Genomic DNA, 18,083 nt, shown 5'->3' with positions numbered 1-18,083 from the left:
AAGCATAGATATGGAGGGCCATACATAGCATAATCAGATTTCTTTGAGTGTCTGAAGTTAGCAGAAATTGGAGAGAATTGAACAGCAGCTAATCTTTCACACTAGTCTTCTTGCATCATTAGTTGTTCAGCATGTACTTACTCTTGATTTTTGTGAAAATATTTCATGTCTACTGGAGCGTGGTGACCAAACTGGAAAGGTATGCATGTGATCTCATGTACTGATGGGAAGCGAGGCACAAGAGAACATTAAATCAGGAAGGTGGGAAAGAATTAACGTAGGTTAGTTAGTACAATGGATACTGATAATTTATTTTATCTTTTTTGCACAACCTATACATAGATCTTTTGAATAGAGCAGATCACACAGTGCACTATTTTTAATAGGTAAGATGCAGTAAACAACTAATTAAATAATAATTGCTTGTACAAGATATGTAATGAATTAATCCTAAATTCAATTGTGCTAGACTGTTTTTTTTTTTCCCCCTGTTTTCAGCATCTTGATTTCTTCATGTGAGTCAAGATTTTGTCGTGAATCCTGTTTCTCTTAGGAATGGATATTAAGAATTCTCCTTTCCTTTCCCATTATTAGCAACAATTTCCTTTGTAGTATTAATCTAAAAGGTGCATTTTTGAAGTCTCTGTCACTAATCACTTAGCAGAGTACTAACACTGAATTTTTACAAATGTATTTCGGTTATTTGAACTATAGCAAGTCCTAGCTACTTTTCTTAGATTGTTTTCTTCAGCTACTCAGATAACAAAAAGAGATGGCTGTGCTTTGTTCCAGACTGTTTCGTTGATTATAGATGACACAGACATTTCAAGCAAAGCAATGAGAACAATCTTAATTTTCTGCTTGGTGCATTGGGCTTGAGCACCCATATATCTTTTGTGGGCGGTTGGCACTACGTAATGTTTTCACTGCAGTTCTCTCTCTTGACAGCACAAGAACATATGTTCTTGGGCTGAGATTTGCAGCACAGTTGTAGATTAGCAACTTTGCCCCAGCAGTATCTTGCAGAAACAAGAAAAGCGTTTCTGGGAGAGTTGCCAAAAGCTTCATCCACCTACTGACTCTAAGAAGTGACATTACTTTCAGCCCGTCACCTCTAAAGAGAAATAATTGACAGGTAGAAATCCTGTCCAATTTTTGGAAGAGTTAGCAGAGGGAAACTGCATGTATCTGGCAGAAGGGATTTATTTCATGGGGGCAAGCGAGAGAAGACTCATTGGTATTTGTTTCATTTTGGGTAAGAAGAATTTGGAATGGCAGGAAAATGGGCAGATGCCCAAGCTGAGATGAAATGAAGGGGTGGGAGTGCTGCCATGCACTGAAGGCTGTGAGGAGCCAGGACATATGCCAGTAGTTCTGGGCAAACAGAAAGGGAAAAGGGCACTGGGGAAAAGGAGAAATGTGGGATGTTTGAAGGATCCTGTTGAAGAAACTGTAGTGCTACCTGTAGTTATTAGGGTAGATGAAGTAGAACATCAGGCTCTCCTGTGTCCTTAGGGAAAGAGGGAATGACCAGAGAGGGACAGTTTGGTTTGGAGGGGCCTGAGTAGGTCCTGCGAAGATTTAGATGTGTATTGAACTTGAGATGCTTTTCTACTACAGTAAGTAGGATGTTTTGGTATGAAACCCTTACACTAAACTGGATGTGCTCTCTCATCCATTTTTCGTACCATCTCATTGTAAAGAAATGTCATATTTATTGTCAGGATATCACAATACACTCTGTGTTTCCTTAGAATTGGAATCTAGATAATTTCTGGTTTCTGTGTTGTTCACCTGTAAGAGCAACTTGAAATCAGATGTTCTGTGTCCCAACGTACTTATTTATTTGAAGAATTATAATTATTATTGATTATTTACAAGTTATTGTAATGTTGGTAACTGTACTCATCTAGGTGATTTCTGACCTTGTATCCTTCCCATGAGTGGTCTCAACCAAATGATTAGGTCTCCTCATCTGTGTAAGTATTCAAAAAATTGGCTCATGATTATCAGCAGTTTTAGTAGGTAAAGTCACTTTTCAGGATTTTTAAACTGAATATTAAAATCACTTTCAGGTACTTTTTTGTGTGTGTGAGACATATCTGTATTACCTAGTGACTCATGGCTTGACTTAATCCCGTCTCTTGCCTCCTTGAGCCATTCTAATGAAACAAAAAGAAATCTTGTAGTAAAAATACCTTTTCAAAGGCCTGCAGTAATACCTGATTTGCAAGCTGTAATTTTGTTTGAATTGTGTTGAACTGTACAGCTGAGCAGATTGTATGCAGTTGAAGCATATCATGTGTGCTTTTTTCCACTGCAGTGAAATGTTTCACATGTTGTTTTCTGAATAACTGTTAATTTGAATCACATTCTTAATAATTCAGTACTAAAGCCTACTGGCTGGACTAGCTGCCCTTAATAGGTGTGAGCTGCATTAATGAAAATCATGTTTATTTTGTCTTAGATGTTTGCGTTACTGTACTGGAAGAATATAAATGCAACAACCAGATATGTTGTGTCTTATAAAAACTGCGAATTAATTATCCCATATATTTCCAGTGTGTTTTTTTAAATTTGCATCTCCATTTGTGGTGAGGAATTGCATATCATTACAAATTAGTTACCTGCTTTGATCCTGCTTCTCTGAAAGACACAAGGCTTATCTAGTTAACTTGCCTTGCTTAATGCAGGGATATACCATGGTTAACTGCCTTATGAAAAATTTCCCACTGTGCCTTTTCTGAATTTGATTCATATATTGTTGCATCAAGGATAACAGCATTGGTACAGCAGAAAGAAGTGAAAATGTACCATAAGAAGGAGAGCTCAAGAGAGAGCAATGAGAGAGAAAAATGATTGTGCATGGGCTTCTGTGCCTCTCTCACTCCTGGATTCACCCACCTGCAGCAAAGCAAATGGCATGCAACGTTCTCTGTGGGGTGGATCGGCAACAGCAAACACATAGCTGAGTGTACTTGGCACAACATTTAAAAAAAATGTTTTTTCTTCTCTTTTTGCCTTTGCCATTTAGTTGGCAGCCAGGTTTTTTTGCATGTTTGTTTTTTAAATGGATTTGCCCATATATGTATTTTGATGTTGAAAATAGCCATGCCTTGTAGGAATAATTATTTTTAGGATATGCTTCCTTCCTACTTGGAAACCTAATCTTTTTGGGCCCTGTAAACTGCAGAGGGAGAATTTGAAACCGCATGGGAGTGATCTAAGTCTCATTTAGTGTGAAATCCCTTACCTGTAAAGCACTGTGTTGCCCACATCTCTTCTTGCAGGTATTTTTGCTGTTCCTATGGTTTGAGACTGATGAGTACAAATTTTCAGGTTGTTGGATTGTAGGTTTTTTTAATTTATGTGAAAGATGCACTGCTTTCTAATCCTTTTTGTAAACAGTATAAAAAAAAATCTCTAATGAAGTATGTCTAGATAGGAGAAAAGCATGCATGCGTTATATCAAAAGCTTCCACAATTATGGTATGTCATGTCAAAATCAGATTTAAAGTGAAAATTAGTTTAATTTAGCTTTGAGTCTTTTTAAACACAGCTTAGTGAAGTTTGCTTTATCACTGTCACCAAAGACACAGTATTTCAATAGATTTTAACTATAATTCAGAGGATTGAAGAGCCCTGTATTAGAACTGTGTGTGTTAGTGTCATTTTATAGCCAGGGAGTCTGAATTGCAGAGTGTGAATCGATTAAATTGACTAGGGAAGACTGTGGACTAAAAGACTGGGCATCGTTCTGGGAACAAGAGACTCAAGTGTTGCTGATACTTCTTGGGAACCTTCGTCTCTGATCTGTACTCCTGCAGAGGGAGGTAGCGTGTATCAGGTGAACAATGTTGGTAAAGTGCTGTAATACAACAGAATCAGCTGAGGAGAAGTACAGGATAAATGCAAAGAGCCTCGCATTTCTGTCATGATACTAAAACTCTGTCATGATATTAAAATCCCCACTTTCAAAATAAAAATGCAGTGTTTTAAACAAAAATTCTGAAGGAGTCAATAGCCATGAATATTTTTTCATCCAGGTTTATTTGAGCAGGGCTTTTCTTTTTTCAGTGAGACAGTCACAATTTCTGTCTTTTCTGGTGTGATTTCACGTTGACTGAGAGGAAGGGAGAATGAGAGTGAGTTATCCACAGATGATGAAATGGAGTGTTTTAATGTGGAAAATGTTGTAGGAGTGAGATTAGTGGAAATTCAAAAAACAAGTTACGTGTGTCGATTTTCTTTCTTTGTGATAGCAACCTGTTGCTGGCACTTGTGATGTGATGATGAAATACCCAGAGTGCAATGTAAAACAAACTTTGTATGTGCTATTTTTGTCCTGGGTAGAGTGTAAAATTAATGACTTTCACAGAATCACAGAACAGCTGAGGTTGGAAGGTACCTCTGGAGATTGTCTAGTCCAACCTTTCTTGTCAAAGCAGGGTCAACTAGAGCAGGTTACTCAGGTCTGTGTCCAGTTGTGTTTCGAGTGTATACATCTCCAAGGATCGAGACTGCCCCACCTCTCTGGGCACCCTCTTCCAGTGTTCAATCACCCTTTTAGTAAGAAAGTTCTTTCTTATGTTTTGATAGAGTAACTTGTATTTCTTTGCACCCGTTGCCTCTTGTGCTTTCACTGGATACCATGAAGAAGAGTCTGCATTTCTTCAGCAGAGCAGCTAGTGATATTTTAGTGCAATAAAAAATATAATCCCTCTCAAAGATCTCAACATTCCTGACTTTCAAAATGTGACAACAAATACAGTATTTTTTATTATCATCAGCAGGTTGGGAATGAGAGACACAAAGTGAAAAATCCTTGCATAGTGCACAGAGAGGAAACAGCCAATGTGCATCACATGATGCTGTGCTATTCTGTTTGCTGAGTACTGTGTACATGGACAGTATTCAACTGTTTGCATCCAAAAGTCCATCATGACGAGATGTGTTAAGGAGGGAAAAAACCAACAAAAACCCCAACAAATCCAAAGTGAAAGTGTGATTTTTTTCCTATCTCTTCTGTTTTACCTCTTTGCTCTGAGTCATCCATTTGTGGAAGCCCATCTATTTAATTTCCTCTCTGCCCCCAAAAAGAGGCAGATTATTAGTGCAAGATACTGGAGAGATGGAGAGCTGGTGATTTTTTTCCCACTCCTGCTCTGAGGCTGAGCAAGTCTGTTGATCACTCTCAATCTTTGTTCTTAATCAGTAGCATAGGAAGAATGTTTATTTTTCTCCCAGTGCTGTTCTATCCCATCTCTCTTTCTGTGTGATGGGTGAGCAATGTCTGGTCCATATGTGAGGGCACATGGTACTGCATCATGAGCTGGGAATGCCAAGGAGGATCTGGATGAGTGAGTCTCTTACTGTAATGGAGTGATGGAACATGCACAGGTTGTTTGTCCTTTCACCTCAGTAAATGCAGTGTACAGCACCTCTCTCTGAGAGACAATAAAAGCTCTGCTGAAAACAGAAAGCTCTCAAGTATAGGATAATTGAAGTTGTAATGAATGGCTGGTTTTCCTCTGCCATTCATCTAAGTGAATGTGTACTTTGCAAATTCCCATGTTTAAATGTTCATCTCTATTTCTTTTAACTTTTTATGTTCTTGCAGCTCTGCCTGGGTTTGAGGGTGAAAAACTCTGGGCTGAAAGAGTAGATTGATAAAAGATTGAGTAAGTTTAAAAAAAAAAAAAGAGAAAAAGTTGGATGTTCTAGTTTAGTGATTTTTTTGTTTTTGCACGTTTAGAAACACACATATATTTTCATTGGCAATAGTTGGATCTGGGTTTGACGTGCTTTCATTTAGTTGTAACCCACAACCATGCATTTACAGCATACGCTTGTGATTCAAGAGTTTCTGAAGATTCATATATTTGTCTGTCTTGTTTTCATATTATCAAGATTGTGTACTGGTGCAAAGCAGGTTTGGATTTTAGCTGATTGTGTTGCTAGCAAGAAAAAGAAGTTTGAAATACAATCCAGGTTGCAGGCTGTGCTTCCCTACAGTGTTCTGACATGAGCCTGCATGGTTTAAACAGTGATTATTTCAGCCTTTTTTGCTGTATTTGTTATATTTTTAAATGAACTTATTTCATCTTGCAGTGAATATTAATCACAAAAGAAAACAAGGAAAGACAACCAGGCAAAGTCATCTCAGAATAAAATTCAGACCCATAAGTGGAACTAATCTGTACAAAGGGGTAGTGTGGCTGGGGGGGAGATGGTAAGCTTTAATTAGTGGGGAAATTCAGCTCCAGTAAATACAGGATTTCCAACCAGGAACACCTAGTCACCTTCTGGGCTTATTTCTGTTATGACTAAATTTGGGGCTGAAACAAATGTCACTTAGTCTGGTTTTGTTTCACAGCCTTACAGATAGGGGATGATTATTCTGTGCTACCACCCAGTTTTATTGTCTCTTTATAAATGAGTTCTTCAGGTCCTTATACAGATATCCAACTTAGGAGCATTGCCTACCAAGCACATGAAGTAAAAGAAATCTAGACAAAAGCCAAAACCGTAAGATGGAGAATGATGGGAAGCTGTTCAGTGTGAGAAAGGCCCATGAAACTGCAAGGAGCCGAAGGTGACGGCGCTGCCATAAACTCAGATAAAAGAGAAACAAGCTGCTACAAGCCACCTGTCTGGTACCTATTTGGGCCATTCCCCACACACCACAGAGGGGATTCTGGCCAAGGTCTGAAATGAATTTGCAGGTCAGATGCTTTGCTTGGGAGCCTGACAGAGTCCCCTGTCTGTACTGTTACAGACAGAGGAGGGCAGTGGCGTGGGTGAGGGCTGGCAGTGGGGAGGAGTGGCTGGCTGGCAGTGTGCGAAGGCACAGCCACTTGCCACGGGTTTGGGGCATTGCCGGGTTTGGGGCATTGCCTTCGTGCTTCTGACCTTCAATCACCACTGTTCTCCACACTTCTCAGTGTAATGAAGAAAGATGGGGCAGGGGGTGTGTGGAATTTTAGTTAGCTTGAGAAGACAGAACAGTTACCTCATCTCTCAGCCTCCTTTCTTTGTTTCAGGAGTGCAGATGCAAGTTTCTAAACATACAAACAGCCAGTTGCACCATTTTAGAGGTATGGCCACCTGAAAGTATCTACCCGACCCTTAAAAGGATACTGCTGGTGGTTTACAAGATATTCTTCATTTCAAGATCTACATATAAGATCCTTGTGAAGCTCCCTGAATATATTTAATAATAACATTCTATTTGTTAAATCCTATCTTCAGAGCACAGTTTTGAAATTAATTCATTATCAACTTTTCTCCTCTCCTGCAATTTAATTTCTTGGCTTTCCCAAGGAATCAAATGAGGGAATGTCAATATTTAAACATACAACGTTACAAATGGTGTTTCATCTAAATACAAATTGACATAAAGCATTGTATAAATCTGCCTACAAAAGCAAATATCTGATGAAAATGGCAGAATTGTGCATAATTATTGCATTTAGACATGTAGATTCATATATAGCTGGATATACATAGAAACTCTTTAGAGGCCTTTAAAGTGGCACAGCAAAAGAGTATTTCACTTCAGTGATAAATAGTAGAAGGGAAAACTAGTTTCTAAGTATAGTGTGTAGAGGAATCAGAACTGTAGCTTCATGACATTTTAAGTTAACTGGTTCATTTATTTTTCTTTAAAATGAAACCATGGAAAGCCATGCCTTTTTAGTTAAGACGCTTACATAAATAAAATCCAGCTTCTAAATTATAATTACAGAATTATATGTTATTTGGGTTGTTTTGCATTATCTCTTGGGAGGTTTATTGTGAGATTAATAAGTAAGGAGTGACTGGTAGAAGCAGCTTCTTTCCTGTCCCTCAGTTTGAGAAATAACAATGTGGTACTGCCTGGTAATTTCTGCTTTGCATGTATACTTGCAGAGATCATGACATTTTTGATTTTTCCGTTGTAAATGAGAGATCAGTGGAATGTTTTGGATAGGCAGTCTCATGTTTTTTTAGTTTACTCTTAATTTAGCCGATATTCTTTGACACTAAATACTTACCTATAACACTGCATGCACTGAAAACTGTCTGTTCATGATGGCCCCTAGTTACTGCTGTTTTTTTAACGTCAGGCCTTGCTTGTCAATCAAAGGGTACATGGAATATATGAATTGGAATTGGACAACTCTGGAAATTTCTCAGCATAGGGTGATAGAACTTAAGCAGAACACTGGCTTTTCAATCGCCTTTTTTCTCGTTGGCATCTAATGAGCTATTGTTGATGCATAATACATTAATTCCATTCATGGAACTATAGAGGGGGTCATTTCTGAAGATGAGTCTTTGTGAAAACATCAGAATGACTACAGAGTGGTCATTCTTCTCATCTATTTTCATCATAAATAGGGCATGCAATTCTTTATTAGACTATTAGATTTGCATCTTCTGCATCCTAAAACAGTTGCTGTAAGTGAATCATGTTCCAAGTTAGAGCTGAGAGGAGGCACAAAGCTGCGATAATTCTTTAATGTGGGAGTCCTCTTTTACTTTGAGATCAAAGGTTGCTGAAATTGGGTGACAGGAACCGGTTCTTTCTTACCTGCTGTCTAAAATGGCTAGGCTGTATCTGGATTATTATATCTCCTGGGGTCATGTTCTTCAATGCACCTCAAAAAAACAAACTTTGAAACTAAACTGTAGAATGATAAAGTAAACTGAATCTACTGAGAGGAAAAAGAAGCTTGCCCAAGCAGTAGTGTCAGTTTCTTAAGATATATGGGTATTTATAAAGAGTGACCGATACAATTAGTTTTGAGGTAAACTGTTGAAATTGGTACAATTTGTTGTTAAAAAGCGGCTGATGGATACAGAGAACAGTTCCAAATCTGTCCTCTTTGTAAGAAGTTGTTTTTTTTTTTACAGGGAATTTCTGTTCTTTCAATACATCTATTGGGTTAATTAATTTCCCATATGTAATTTATTTTCCCTGTAAAATAGACATTATTTATGCAGCCTACAGTTGGTCTTATCCCTCATTTGTTTGTCTAAGGTCCAGTATAAAAAAAAAAAAACCCAAACCACAAAAAAACAACCTAACAAAAAATTCCAGGAATCGTTTACTAGCCCTTTAGACAGCATGGAAAATGGATATATAAGTATATTACTGCATTTATAAACAGATGTTTACATCAGACTCTATATGAATGTTTTGTTAGTTACAGCTTTTAGCATCCTGTCTGAGAGTGACACCATACTGTTTAGAGACTAACATAGACATAGTGGAGCGTAAAAAGAAAGAAGAGTAGCCTTTATAGTGATTCAACAACAATTAATACACTTGCAGACATGAATTTGTCCAAAGTCTGCCAAATGAAATTACAACCTCAAAAGATTAAACAAAGTCTCATCTCTCATCAACTATCTCAGTCTGAGTCCATCACAAGCAATCAAAGTGAAGCAAGCAAGAAGCCTTTCCCAAAGTGCAGTGTACAGGAAAAAAGAATGGATAGCAAAAAAAAAGTCAGTGCCCAATATGGTCTCTCTTAGTGAAGATCCTAAATGAGAGGTGGGCAATTTGCTGTAGAAATAATTAACTGAATACTCGGTTTTAATTTTTGATTCTCTTTACAGAGAATTAGGTTGAAGAGATCTTCAGTCTGTTTTACTCCCGTTGTATTGCTACCTTGTATTAAAAAAAACACCACATCAAAATTTGGCACACTTTACATTAGCCATACAGGAGGTCAAAACAAAGGGAAAAAACCAACTTCACTATTTGGAAAGTGGCCTAGTGGCAAATGAGATAACAGACGTGGAACTGTCACCATACCATGTGGAGGACGTACTGGTTGGGTTAGTGATGCTGGGAGTCCATAGGGGTACAACTGCGGGTTAAAATCACAAGTGAGTTTATGCCCTGACAGCTAGCACTTGAAGTACACAGATCATGCTAATGCATTATTTCATCTACAAGCTGCAGAGTCTTTGATGAGGAGCTTGTTGTGTATTGCAAATCATCTGAAATTAAAAGTACAGCAAAATTGCTTCATTTTTCCTGTCCCGTTTCACCCAACCTTCCAGAAAAGCCCCGCAGGGACATCACGCTGAACTAAATCTTAAAGTGTTAGATTATGTGTCCTCATTAAAAATACTGCAAAATGCTGCTGTTAAGTGTAGTGGTAATATTGTGATTTGGCAGTTTTAGTGTTATATTGATCAATTTCCATTTCAAACATGATAAAGCTGACATGGCCCATGGTCCCCACAGATGTTTGGGAAAGAAACTTTTTTTAAAAAAAATTAGGGCATTTAATTGTAACTGATGATGCGTGTCAGTCCTGGTCCCAGGAGGGCTTACAGCTGCAGCTCCAGAAGAAATGACAATTCCCTGTGTGACCCTGATGGCTTCTGTACCATGAAATTTTTTCTTTATGGTATTAAAGTTAAAAGCGACATATACCTTTTCCAGTCAGATGTTGGGAGCATATGTTCTAGTGCTAGATCATGCTCAATAGAAGTAAAAGTTTTTCTGGGTTAACATTTGCATATTCTACAAAAAACCCCAACCCAATATATATATATTTAAATGGCAAACAACATTGCAGCAGGTCCAGTCTCTAAGCTGCAGCGATGTGTTTTTCACCTCCACCTCTACAGTTTATCACCACTGCTATCTTTGAATTATATCTGGCAGTAGCAGTAATGGAGATCCCTGCACAGATGGGGTTCCAGGTAGCCAGCAGCATCTTACAGTTTTGTTGTGTAGCTGTCTGCGAGAAGGACTGCGTCCAGTAGTTTTAAAAGTGCTGGTGTGTCTGCCTCTGGTCTAGCTTAGTGCTTGCGCCAGTGCTGTCACTTGTGGGGTACAGGGATAGCTGTTTGCCAAAAAGCAATGATGAGGAAAGGAGTGGAGGACTTGTCTATAGCCTGTTGTTTTTCTAAAGTTTCACTGTTTGGCTAAAACCAACGACTCTGTGTGTAACTGCAACACTGGTAAGGTATTTTATTCCACTCTAATAATAGCGCTATTTTGAGCCTCTGAGCAGCACTGAGAAACACAAGAAGTTACAAGAAATGTACAGTTGAAGAGGTGGCTCTTTACCATTCCAGCTTTTACTTCTGCTGTCAGAAAAATTGCTGAGTGACTTTGATGCCTTCTGTATAAAATGAACTGGTATAGGTTTTAGCAAGAGAAAGGCAATCTTCTACAGAAGTAAAACTCTGCAGAATTCTTGGCTTTCCTATAGATGCACCAAACAGCGGCCTAATTTAATCTCTTAGTTTAGATAATTTCTCTTACATTGTGTGCTGTGGTGTTTAAGACTTTTTACAGCATGGAGTTCTAGTATAAACTCTTAAGCACTAAGTCTGTCCTGCATGATATAGATCAGAGACTTCATGTTTGAATGATTGAAGAACACCACATCCCTCGATGAACTTTTTCTTCCTTCTCTCTTGTTCCTGCAAAACACTCCTATGCATGGGTAATGGGTGCTGTGTGGAGAGAGATTTTTATGTAGCGTGGATAAAAATGTCTTTTTTAAAAGTTTATACTGAACATTGTAAACATGAATCAATAAAAAATGGAATTATCTATAAAGTACAGAAATACAGAAAACATTACATAGGAAGAAATTTCTATTCAGACTAGGTGATGGTCTGTCGGATAGTGAGTTATTAGATGACAATAACTCATGCACTGACTGTATGGGGGCTTGTCTTTTGTTATTTCTTTGTCAGATTTTGATTTTGTTGTTATACATTCCCACCACTTTGAATAAGAAAAATTGTTGGTTTGGCAGTGGAAACTGTGCCACCTCTGTCACCAGAAAAGAAGAATTGAATAAGAGAAGCAACAGGAAAAAATCAATTTGTACACACCGTTCCCTGGCTTTTATGGCTCTGCTAAGGGACAGTTATACAAAGCAGTGACTGACTTCTACTGTCTCTTTCTGAACAAGAGATTGAGGAAGTTTCTAGTTTGCTGTGTGGTTAACCACACTGGAAAACCAGATCTTTTTTTTTTTAGTTGCTGAAACATGCAAAGTTCTTATTTGTGGCAGGGTGAACTAATTTATGATGGTGATTTGTTAGGCTGGTTACTTGTGCAGACATTTTTACAAGGTTATCTTGTGCTGGTTGAATTCAAGCTTCAATGTCTTGAAATGGAAGACTTACACTACAAAGTCTCTTTCAAGAAAAGAAGTTGTCATCAATTAAGAAAGCTTAACTTTGATATGTCTGGGAAAAGACGGTTCTTGCACAGAAAGCTTTTGAAAACTGTGCTACATACCACGGTTATACTGAGACCTGAATTTCCTAGCAAAGTCTGTCATACATTTACAAGAAATAAGTTGTGAAGGACAATTATAAGGGAATTGATGCTACAGTTCATATTTTAGAATAGTGGACTAATACTGTGCCAGGCCAAAGAAATATCAATACAGTAAATAGGGAAAAGATATACTCATGCTGATAAATGAAGTATTGATTTAAGAAAGGGTCAATAATCAGCTGCATGCTGTAAATAAAAACAAAATAGTTTTTAGCTGCAAATGTGCACTGGTGTTTATTTTTTTAGAGATTTTCGAGATTCCTAAAAGCAGTAGATTTGCAAAATATATAGGACTACAATCCTATTTTAAAAATAGATACGCTTTCTAAATTATCTGCTTTGGCATGAAGATAGACAAACACTGACTGGAAAAAACTCTGCTTCTGAAGGAAGGATACTTATAGTAATCCTCTTTTGAAAAGCTAAGCAGAATTTCAGTTCCACATATTATTTCAGTTGGAGAGAACCAGCCTACATAAGTTATCAGTAATTCATTGACTTTGGGCTAAGGGTAGCTCCCATCATTAAGGATCTTCCTCTGTGTTTTTATTAGCTTTTAGTAATCAGACTGGGTGAGGACTAGTCATCTTTAGAAGCTGAAGAATTTGTACAGCTTGTGGGAAAGATGTGTAGACAAACTCATCAATTAAAAAGAAAAAAAAAACCCTTTTTTTTTTTTAATCACTCAATGGTTTAAATGTATCTCCATCAGCACAATCTCCATCTGCTGCTGTTTTACAAATGTGACTGTATTTGTATACCTTTAGGCAAACCAAGCAAAACATTATTATGTGGAATAATAAATTCAAGTTTTGAACTCTATAGCATGCCATTCTGGTCTAAAGGATAGTACCTGGAACAGTGAGATAGCTTTGATTGTAAAACTGATTCCATACAGAGACTTGGGAAAATTATATAGTGGCCTTAGCTGTCACTGGATGGACTGTTGTATGGTATACTTGTTTTTGGCGAGAATAAAACTAAGCAGCATGGTGCTCTGAAAGCCTTGCTGTGTATGTACTTGGGAAGTCTGTGCACTAGAGGTTTGATGTTGGAACAGAGTAGTAGTGAAGCACAAGTGGGTGCAGGAGCTACAGATCCACTGAAGGCTTTAGTTGGGCTTCACTGGCGTTAAGGAAGGGGAGCTCTTGCAATTGAATGGCCGGGCAATTGTGTTGTCCTTGGGTCTAGCCAGGCCTGCGTTCTCCTTTGTCAAGTCTTCCTTTTGTATTCGTTTAATAACCAGCTGCATTGTTAATGTGCAAGGACTGGTTGTTTTTTATAAGACACTTTTTTGTTTCTTTTAAACTAGAAAGATGAAAACTACAGAAGCCTACCACGAGATACTAGTAGCTGGTCTAACCAGTTTCAGAGAGACAATGCTCGTTCATCGTTAAGTGCCAGTCATCCCATGGTGGACAAGTGGCTGGAGAGGCAAGAACAGGTAATATATATGTGTGTATATATATTACTTTATCAATCTAATCTTAATGCTACTCCAAGCTATTACAAAGAAGTGTATTCTGATGTGATATAGGCTCTCTAAGCGTGATAGAAGCATTAGCAGCGTGCTGACTAAATTTGTATGGGTTTCCTTCTGCTTCCAAAAAAACTGCATTAAGACTGAAATGGACAGCTGCAAATTATTTCATTTTTGAGTCATAAACACATTTATAAAGTATGTTCTTCACAACTGATACACACAGGGTTATTTTAATTAGAGAGTATTATTTTGATAAACATTTTGCTGTCAAAAGCTAATAATATTACTACGGAATAGCCCAATGTGGGTCAGTTTTGGCATTGCATGTTTAAATGCTTGCTATTCTTAACATTGTAAAATATATTAATTATAAATTCAAAGACAGTGTTATTGTATTTATTTAGTGTACATTTATACTGCTTTTGATCTTAGTTTTTTTTTGATACACCAAGTAATTCCAACTTGGGTTTTTTTATTAATAAGCTGGTAGTCATAGACGTTTAAAAATCTGAAATTAAAATTATCTAGCAGTCACTGTATGTATCTGTATGTGTCTGAAATTTTCCAAGAAGTATCTTCAAATGTATAAAGAAAATGCATCTTTACTATGGAGACTGGAAATATAACAGGAAGCCCATATGTTGAATAGTGCATGTGTAGGATTATTACCTCATTTTTCTTCTTTATACAATGTGACATGAAAAAATTGAGCTTTTGCATTGTACATAAATGTACAGATTCTGTATTTTACAACAATAGGGCATAAAACAAGAATTTGCTTTATACAGAGGAGCTTCAAAAATGAAATTTGCCATTTGACACAGACCAAGTTTCTTGTGAATGCCTTGTGAATAGAGGGGAAGGTTTAGAGTCCAATACTGGGCTGGTGTCCTGGGACTGGTCTCCTTCACCCACAAATCCCATACAAATATTTGAAGTCCAGCATTGCCAAATCCTAGGACATTCTGAACATTCTTTATTTATTTTTAGTTTAAAAGGAGCTTAAGTAATATCACAGACTATAAAAACCTAAAAAACCCCTGAGTGTGAGCTAGTAGCTATTTTTGTATCTTGTAATTAGCTATAGATTCATTTAAAATTACATGTTTTATGAAAAAAAATTTGTCTTTGGTCTTTGTATGTTTTCCTCTGCACATTTAATAATAGTGGTAGTTCCATTACTGTTTTCCTCTCAAAAGATGTAGAGTTAGTGCGGATGATTTTAGCTGCTGTCTCCGTATCTGCCTGTGTTGAAATGGAAAGTTGGTGCCCAGATTCGAAGGTATCTCTGTGATGGTTCTGCTTGTTTGATGTTTTCGAGGCATATGTTCATGCGTCATTAGATTTTCACCATGGCAGTTAATGAAACTGTTGTTTTAGCAAAAGAAGTTGGATTAGGAATCTTAGTAGTCATCATCATATAATATGTTGGGTACATTAATATTTTAATATATGATGTTTTATATTAATTCTTGTGCTGATTTTGATCTCTGAACAGCTTAACTAGTTTAATTTATTCATCAATTAGGTAAATAATTGGGCACTAGTGGTAGCCTGGAAGCATATTTGTTACCTGAGTTACCTGGTTGAAATCTGAAGTTGCAAATATTATGTTTCTTCTGAGCAAGTTTTTTGTTTTTGTTTGTTTATGCTGGTGGGTTTTTTTTAGAGAGAAGGTTCTTCTATGAATGTGTTAATGAATCTGTGTGTACCTGGAAGACCAGGATCCTTTCTTATCAGCAGGAAAAATTAATTAGCCTGAAACCTGTGTAACAGGGTGTGCACAGGAGAAGAAAGCCAGTAGTGAGCGTGGGATGCAAGCAGAGCTCTGCAGAGAGAGGGAGGGAAGGGCCTGGCAGGGATGAAGTAGCTGCAGACGGAGATACTCTTCTACTCTCTTTTGGGTTTTAAACGCTTAATATCTTTTTCAGTATCCTCTGTGGGCTTTTTGTTTCCCACTGGTTAAGCCTTTCACTTCTGTGAAGAAAATAGTGATGAGGTTGCTATTTGGCATAATCAATTAATTTAGCAACTTCCAGTCCTGATCCTGTGTGCTCGACAGAGCTGTGGAGGGGCTGGAGCGGTCTGCACGCCCTGCCAGGGTGTGCATGAAAAGTAGCAGACAGCAAGTCTGGCACCAAGGGTAAGGCAGTGACAGTGCCAAGACACCTCTAGGGCAGAACCCATTACAGATACCCAGGGTAATAATAGGCATGGTCTAACCTGCCTTTATGGCTCTTTAGAGAAAATAGTAGTAAACACTGGATTCATCTTGCAGACTCCAGAGGCTTGCTGTTGGATGAAGGCATGAATTGAGTTACTTCTCTCAAAGCTTGCCTCATCTCATCCTTTTGAATATAAGGCAAAAAAAAAAAATTCCAGGATTGTCTTTGTCAGCTTCTAATGCACATGAACATTTACTGGAATTGTGCTTTGAGGAGTGAAAGTGTGATGTGCCAAAGAAGTGCAATTATTCTTCCGTGGACAACACCTCATTTCCTATAAACAGAACTATGGAGCAAACTAATTCTGCAGCATCACAGCCTGTTCTGCAGATGAAATTGCAAGAGACCTCATTCCTTGGAAATTGTTATAAGCTGCTGTAGCAGAGGGACTAAGAAGGGCACAGAATTGGATATGTTCAAGTAGTTGTTACAGAAATAGTTCTGTAAATTTACCTAGGTTTTAGTGCCTAAAAATGGAGAAATGCATGAAGGCCATCAAAATTCCTGGAAGTAATTGCTTTTGCTCCTATCTATTGTGCCTTACTAGGGCTCTGCTAAATTACAGTGATATATCAGAGAAATTGAAAAGATGAATTCTGCTTTCTGAGTCCTTTAAGGTATTCTCATTGTATATGCTGGTTAGCTGTATCTGCCTAAGGATTGTTCCCAGTTACTACCAGAGCCCTCTGGTTGTCCACAGGGCAAATGATCTGTGTATTTCTCAGAAAGCTGGGTATTTCTCAAGCCTATGAAGTAAGTTATGTGAAACTTTGTACCAAAGAATCATTTCACCACTATAAAGCCAAAAATCCAAATACAGTTTCAAAATACAGTTACAAGGTTAAGGATTGAATTTTTTCCTCTTTCACTCAATTATTTCATTAATTCTCTCCTACAGATTGTCAAGTACTAGGAACAAAATTTGCAATCTTTAATTTAGTTCTGAAATATCTTAAAAAAAGAAAAAGTTGGTTTTTGTTCTTCACCTTGCCCTCCACAGCACTTCCCCCCCCCCCACCCCGCCCCCAGCAACCAAACTTTGAGGAATAGTTGAAAAATCTTATTTCCTCTGAAATGTATTCATATATATGGTAATGTCACTTTTATTTGAGAAATCTTTTTTCCCCTCAGTTCACCTCAAGACTTGCTCAGACCCTGATCAAATCTGGACTCATGCTGTTTCGTACCATGGAGACATGAAAAGGGAACGCATGAAAGAGTTAAACTTTTCCCCAATTCCTTAAGTTTAAGTACACAGAAAGCTTCTCTCAGGTGGTCGTTTTAGTTTCATTAGCCAAATATTGGAACTGGCAGCAATGAAGACATCTTGAACTGAAATAGTATATATTCCTTGCTCTGCTCGTGAGGCCTGTTTGGCAGAAGGATTAGGAGCACCTGGCTGTGCTGTGTGCTGGGAAGGGGTGTGAAAGCAGCAGGAGAGGGAAATCCTACAGCGTCCCTGCCTAATTATGAAGTGGTTGATCAGATTTGCACATACAATGAGACTGGTTCAATTAAAACTATATGTAAATCTATATATTTATGTGTATTTGTATTTGGTATGTATCTGTATTTGTCAGTGCATGAAAGCAAGATAGGAGATGGAGTAAAATTTCATGGTTATTACTGAAGAACAGGTCTGATTCCTACAATCCCAGTAGCTTTCTAGGATCTGGCAAAAGCCAGAGATTAAAGCAAGTCAAATGTATTCTGAAATGGGAAGAGAAGTTGATTACTGCTGCTGTCTTCTTGAGCAGAAATGTGCTGTACGGAACACATCCTGTAAGTTATTCTTGTTCATGACATCTGTCCATAGTAATCTGTAAAGCTCCTCTGGTTCCTTTTTCAACAATATCAGACGTGCAAATAGCATATGGTCTTGTATCTCCAGCTGTAGAGTACCTGTCTTCAGCTTGTATTTTCAGCAAAATAAGGGCTGTTTTTAATATGAATGAATATACTCTCTTGAAACATTTGGATGCTCAAAATTAGTGCGTTTCAGCACTGTCAGTTGAAAAAAATAATCAGAGCTTCAGAGGTAGGTTGGTGAATTTAAACCACTAGT

At 37.8% G+C, this 18,083-nt stretch overlaps 1 protein-coding gene across 14 annotated transcripts in view; it reads left to right on the top strand.

The window, feature by feature from the left end:
• PARD3 (par-3 family cell polarity regulator) overlaps nt 1-18,083 on the top strand; it is a 457,578-nt gene that overhangs the window by 185,444 nt on the left and 254,051 nt on the right. For 10 of the 14 annotated variants that reach the window (XR_012628846.1, XM_074867687.1, XM_074867587.1 and 7 more), the window contains exon 5: nt 13,623-13,754. The exons of the other annotated variants lie outside the window; for them this stretch is intronic. Coding sequence is in view for 9 of the 10 variants with exons in the window: in XM_074867687.1 (XP_074723788.1) it covers nt 13,623-13,754 (132 nt within the window). In the remaining variant the exon portion in view is untranslated. The remainder of the gene's footprint in view (nt 1-13,622; nt 13,755-18,083) is intronic. 14 annotated transcript variants of the gene reach the window in all.

Source organism: Strix uralensis, chromosome 1, assembly GCF_047716275.1.
Source record: "Strix uralensis isolate ZFMK-TIS-50842 chromosome 1, bStrUra1, whole genome shotgun sequence".
In the NCBI taxonomy this organism is placed as follows: Eukaryota; Metazoa; Chordata; class Aves; order Strigiformes; family Strigidae; genus Strix; species Strix uralensis.
Note: the sequence above shows the minus strand (reverse complement) of the source record. Positions and strands in the feature narration are given on the sequence as shown.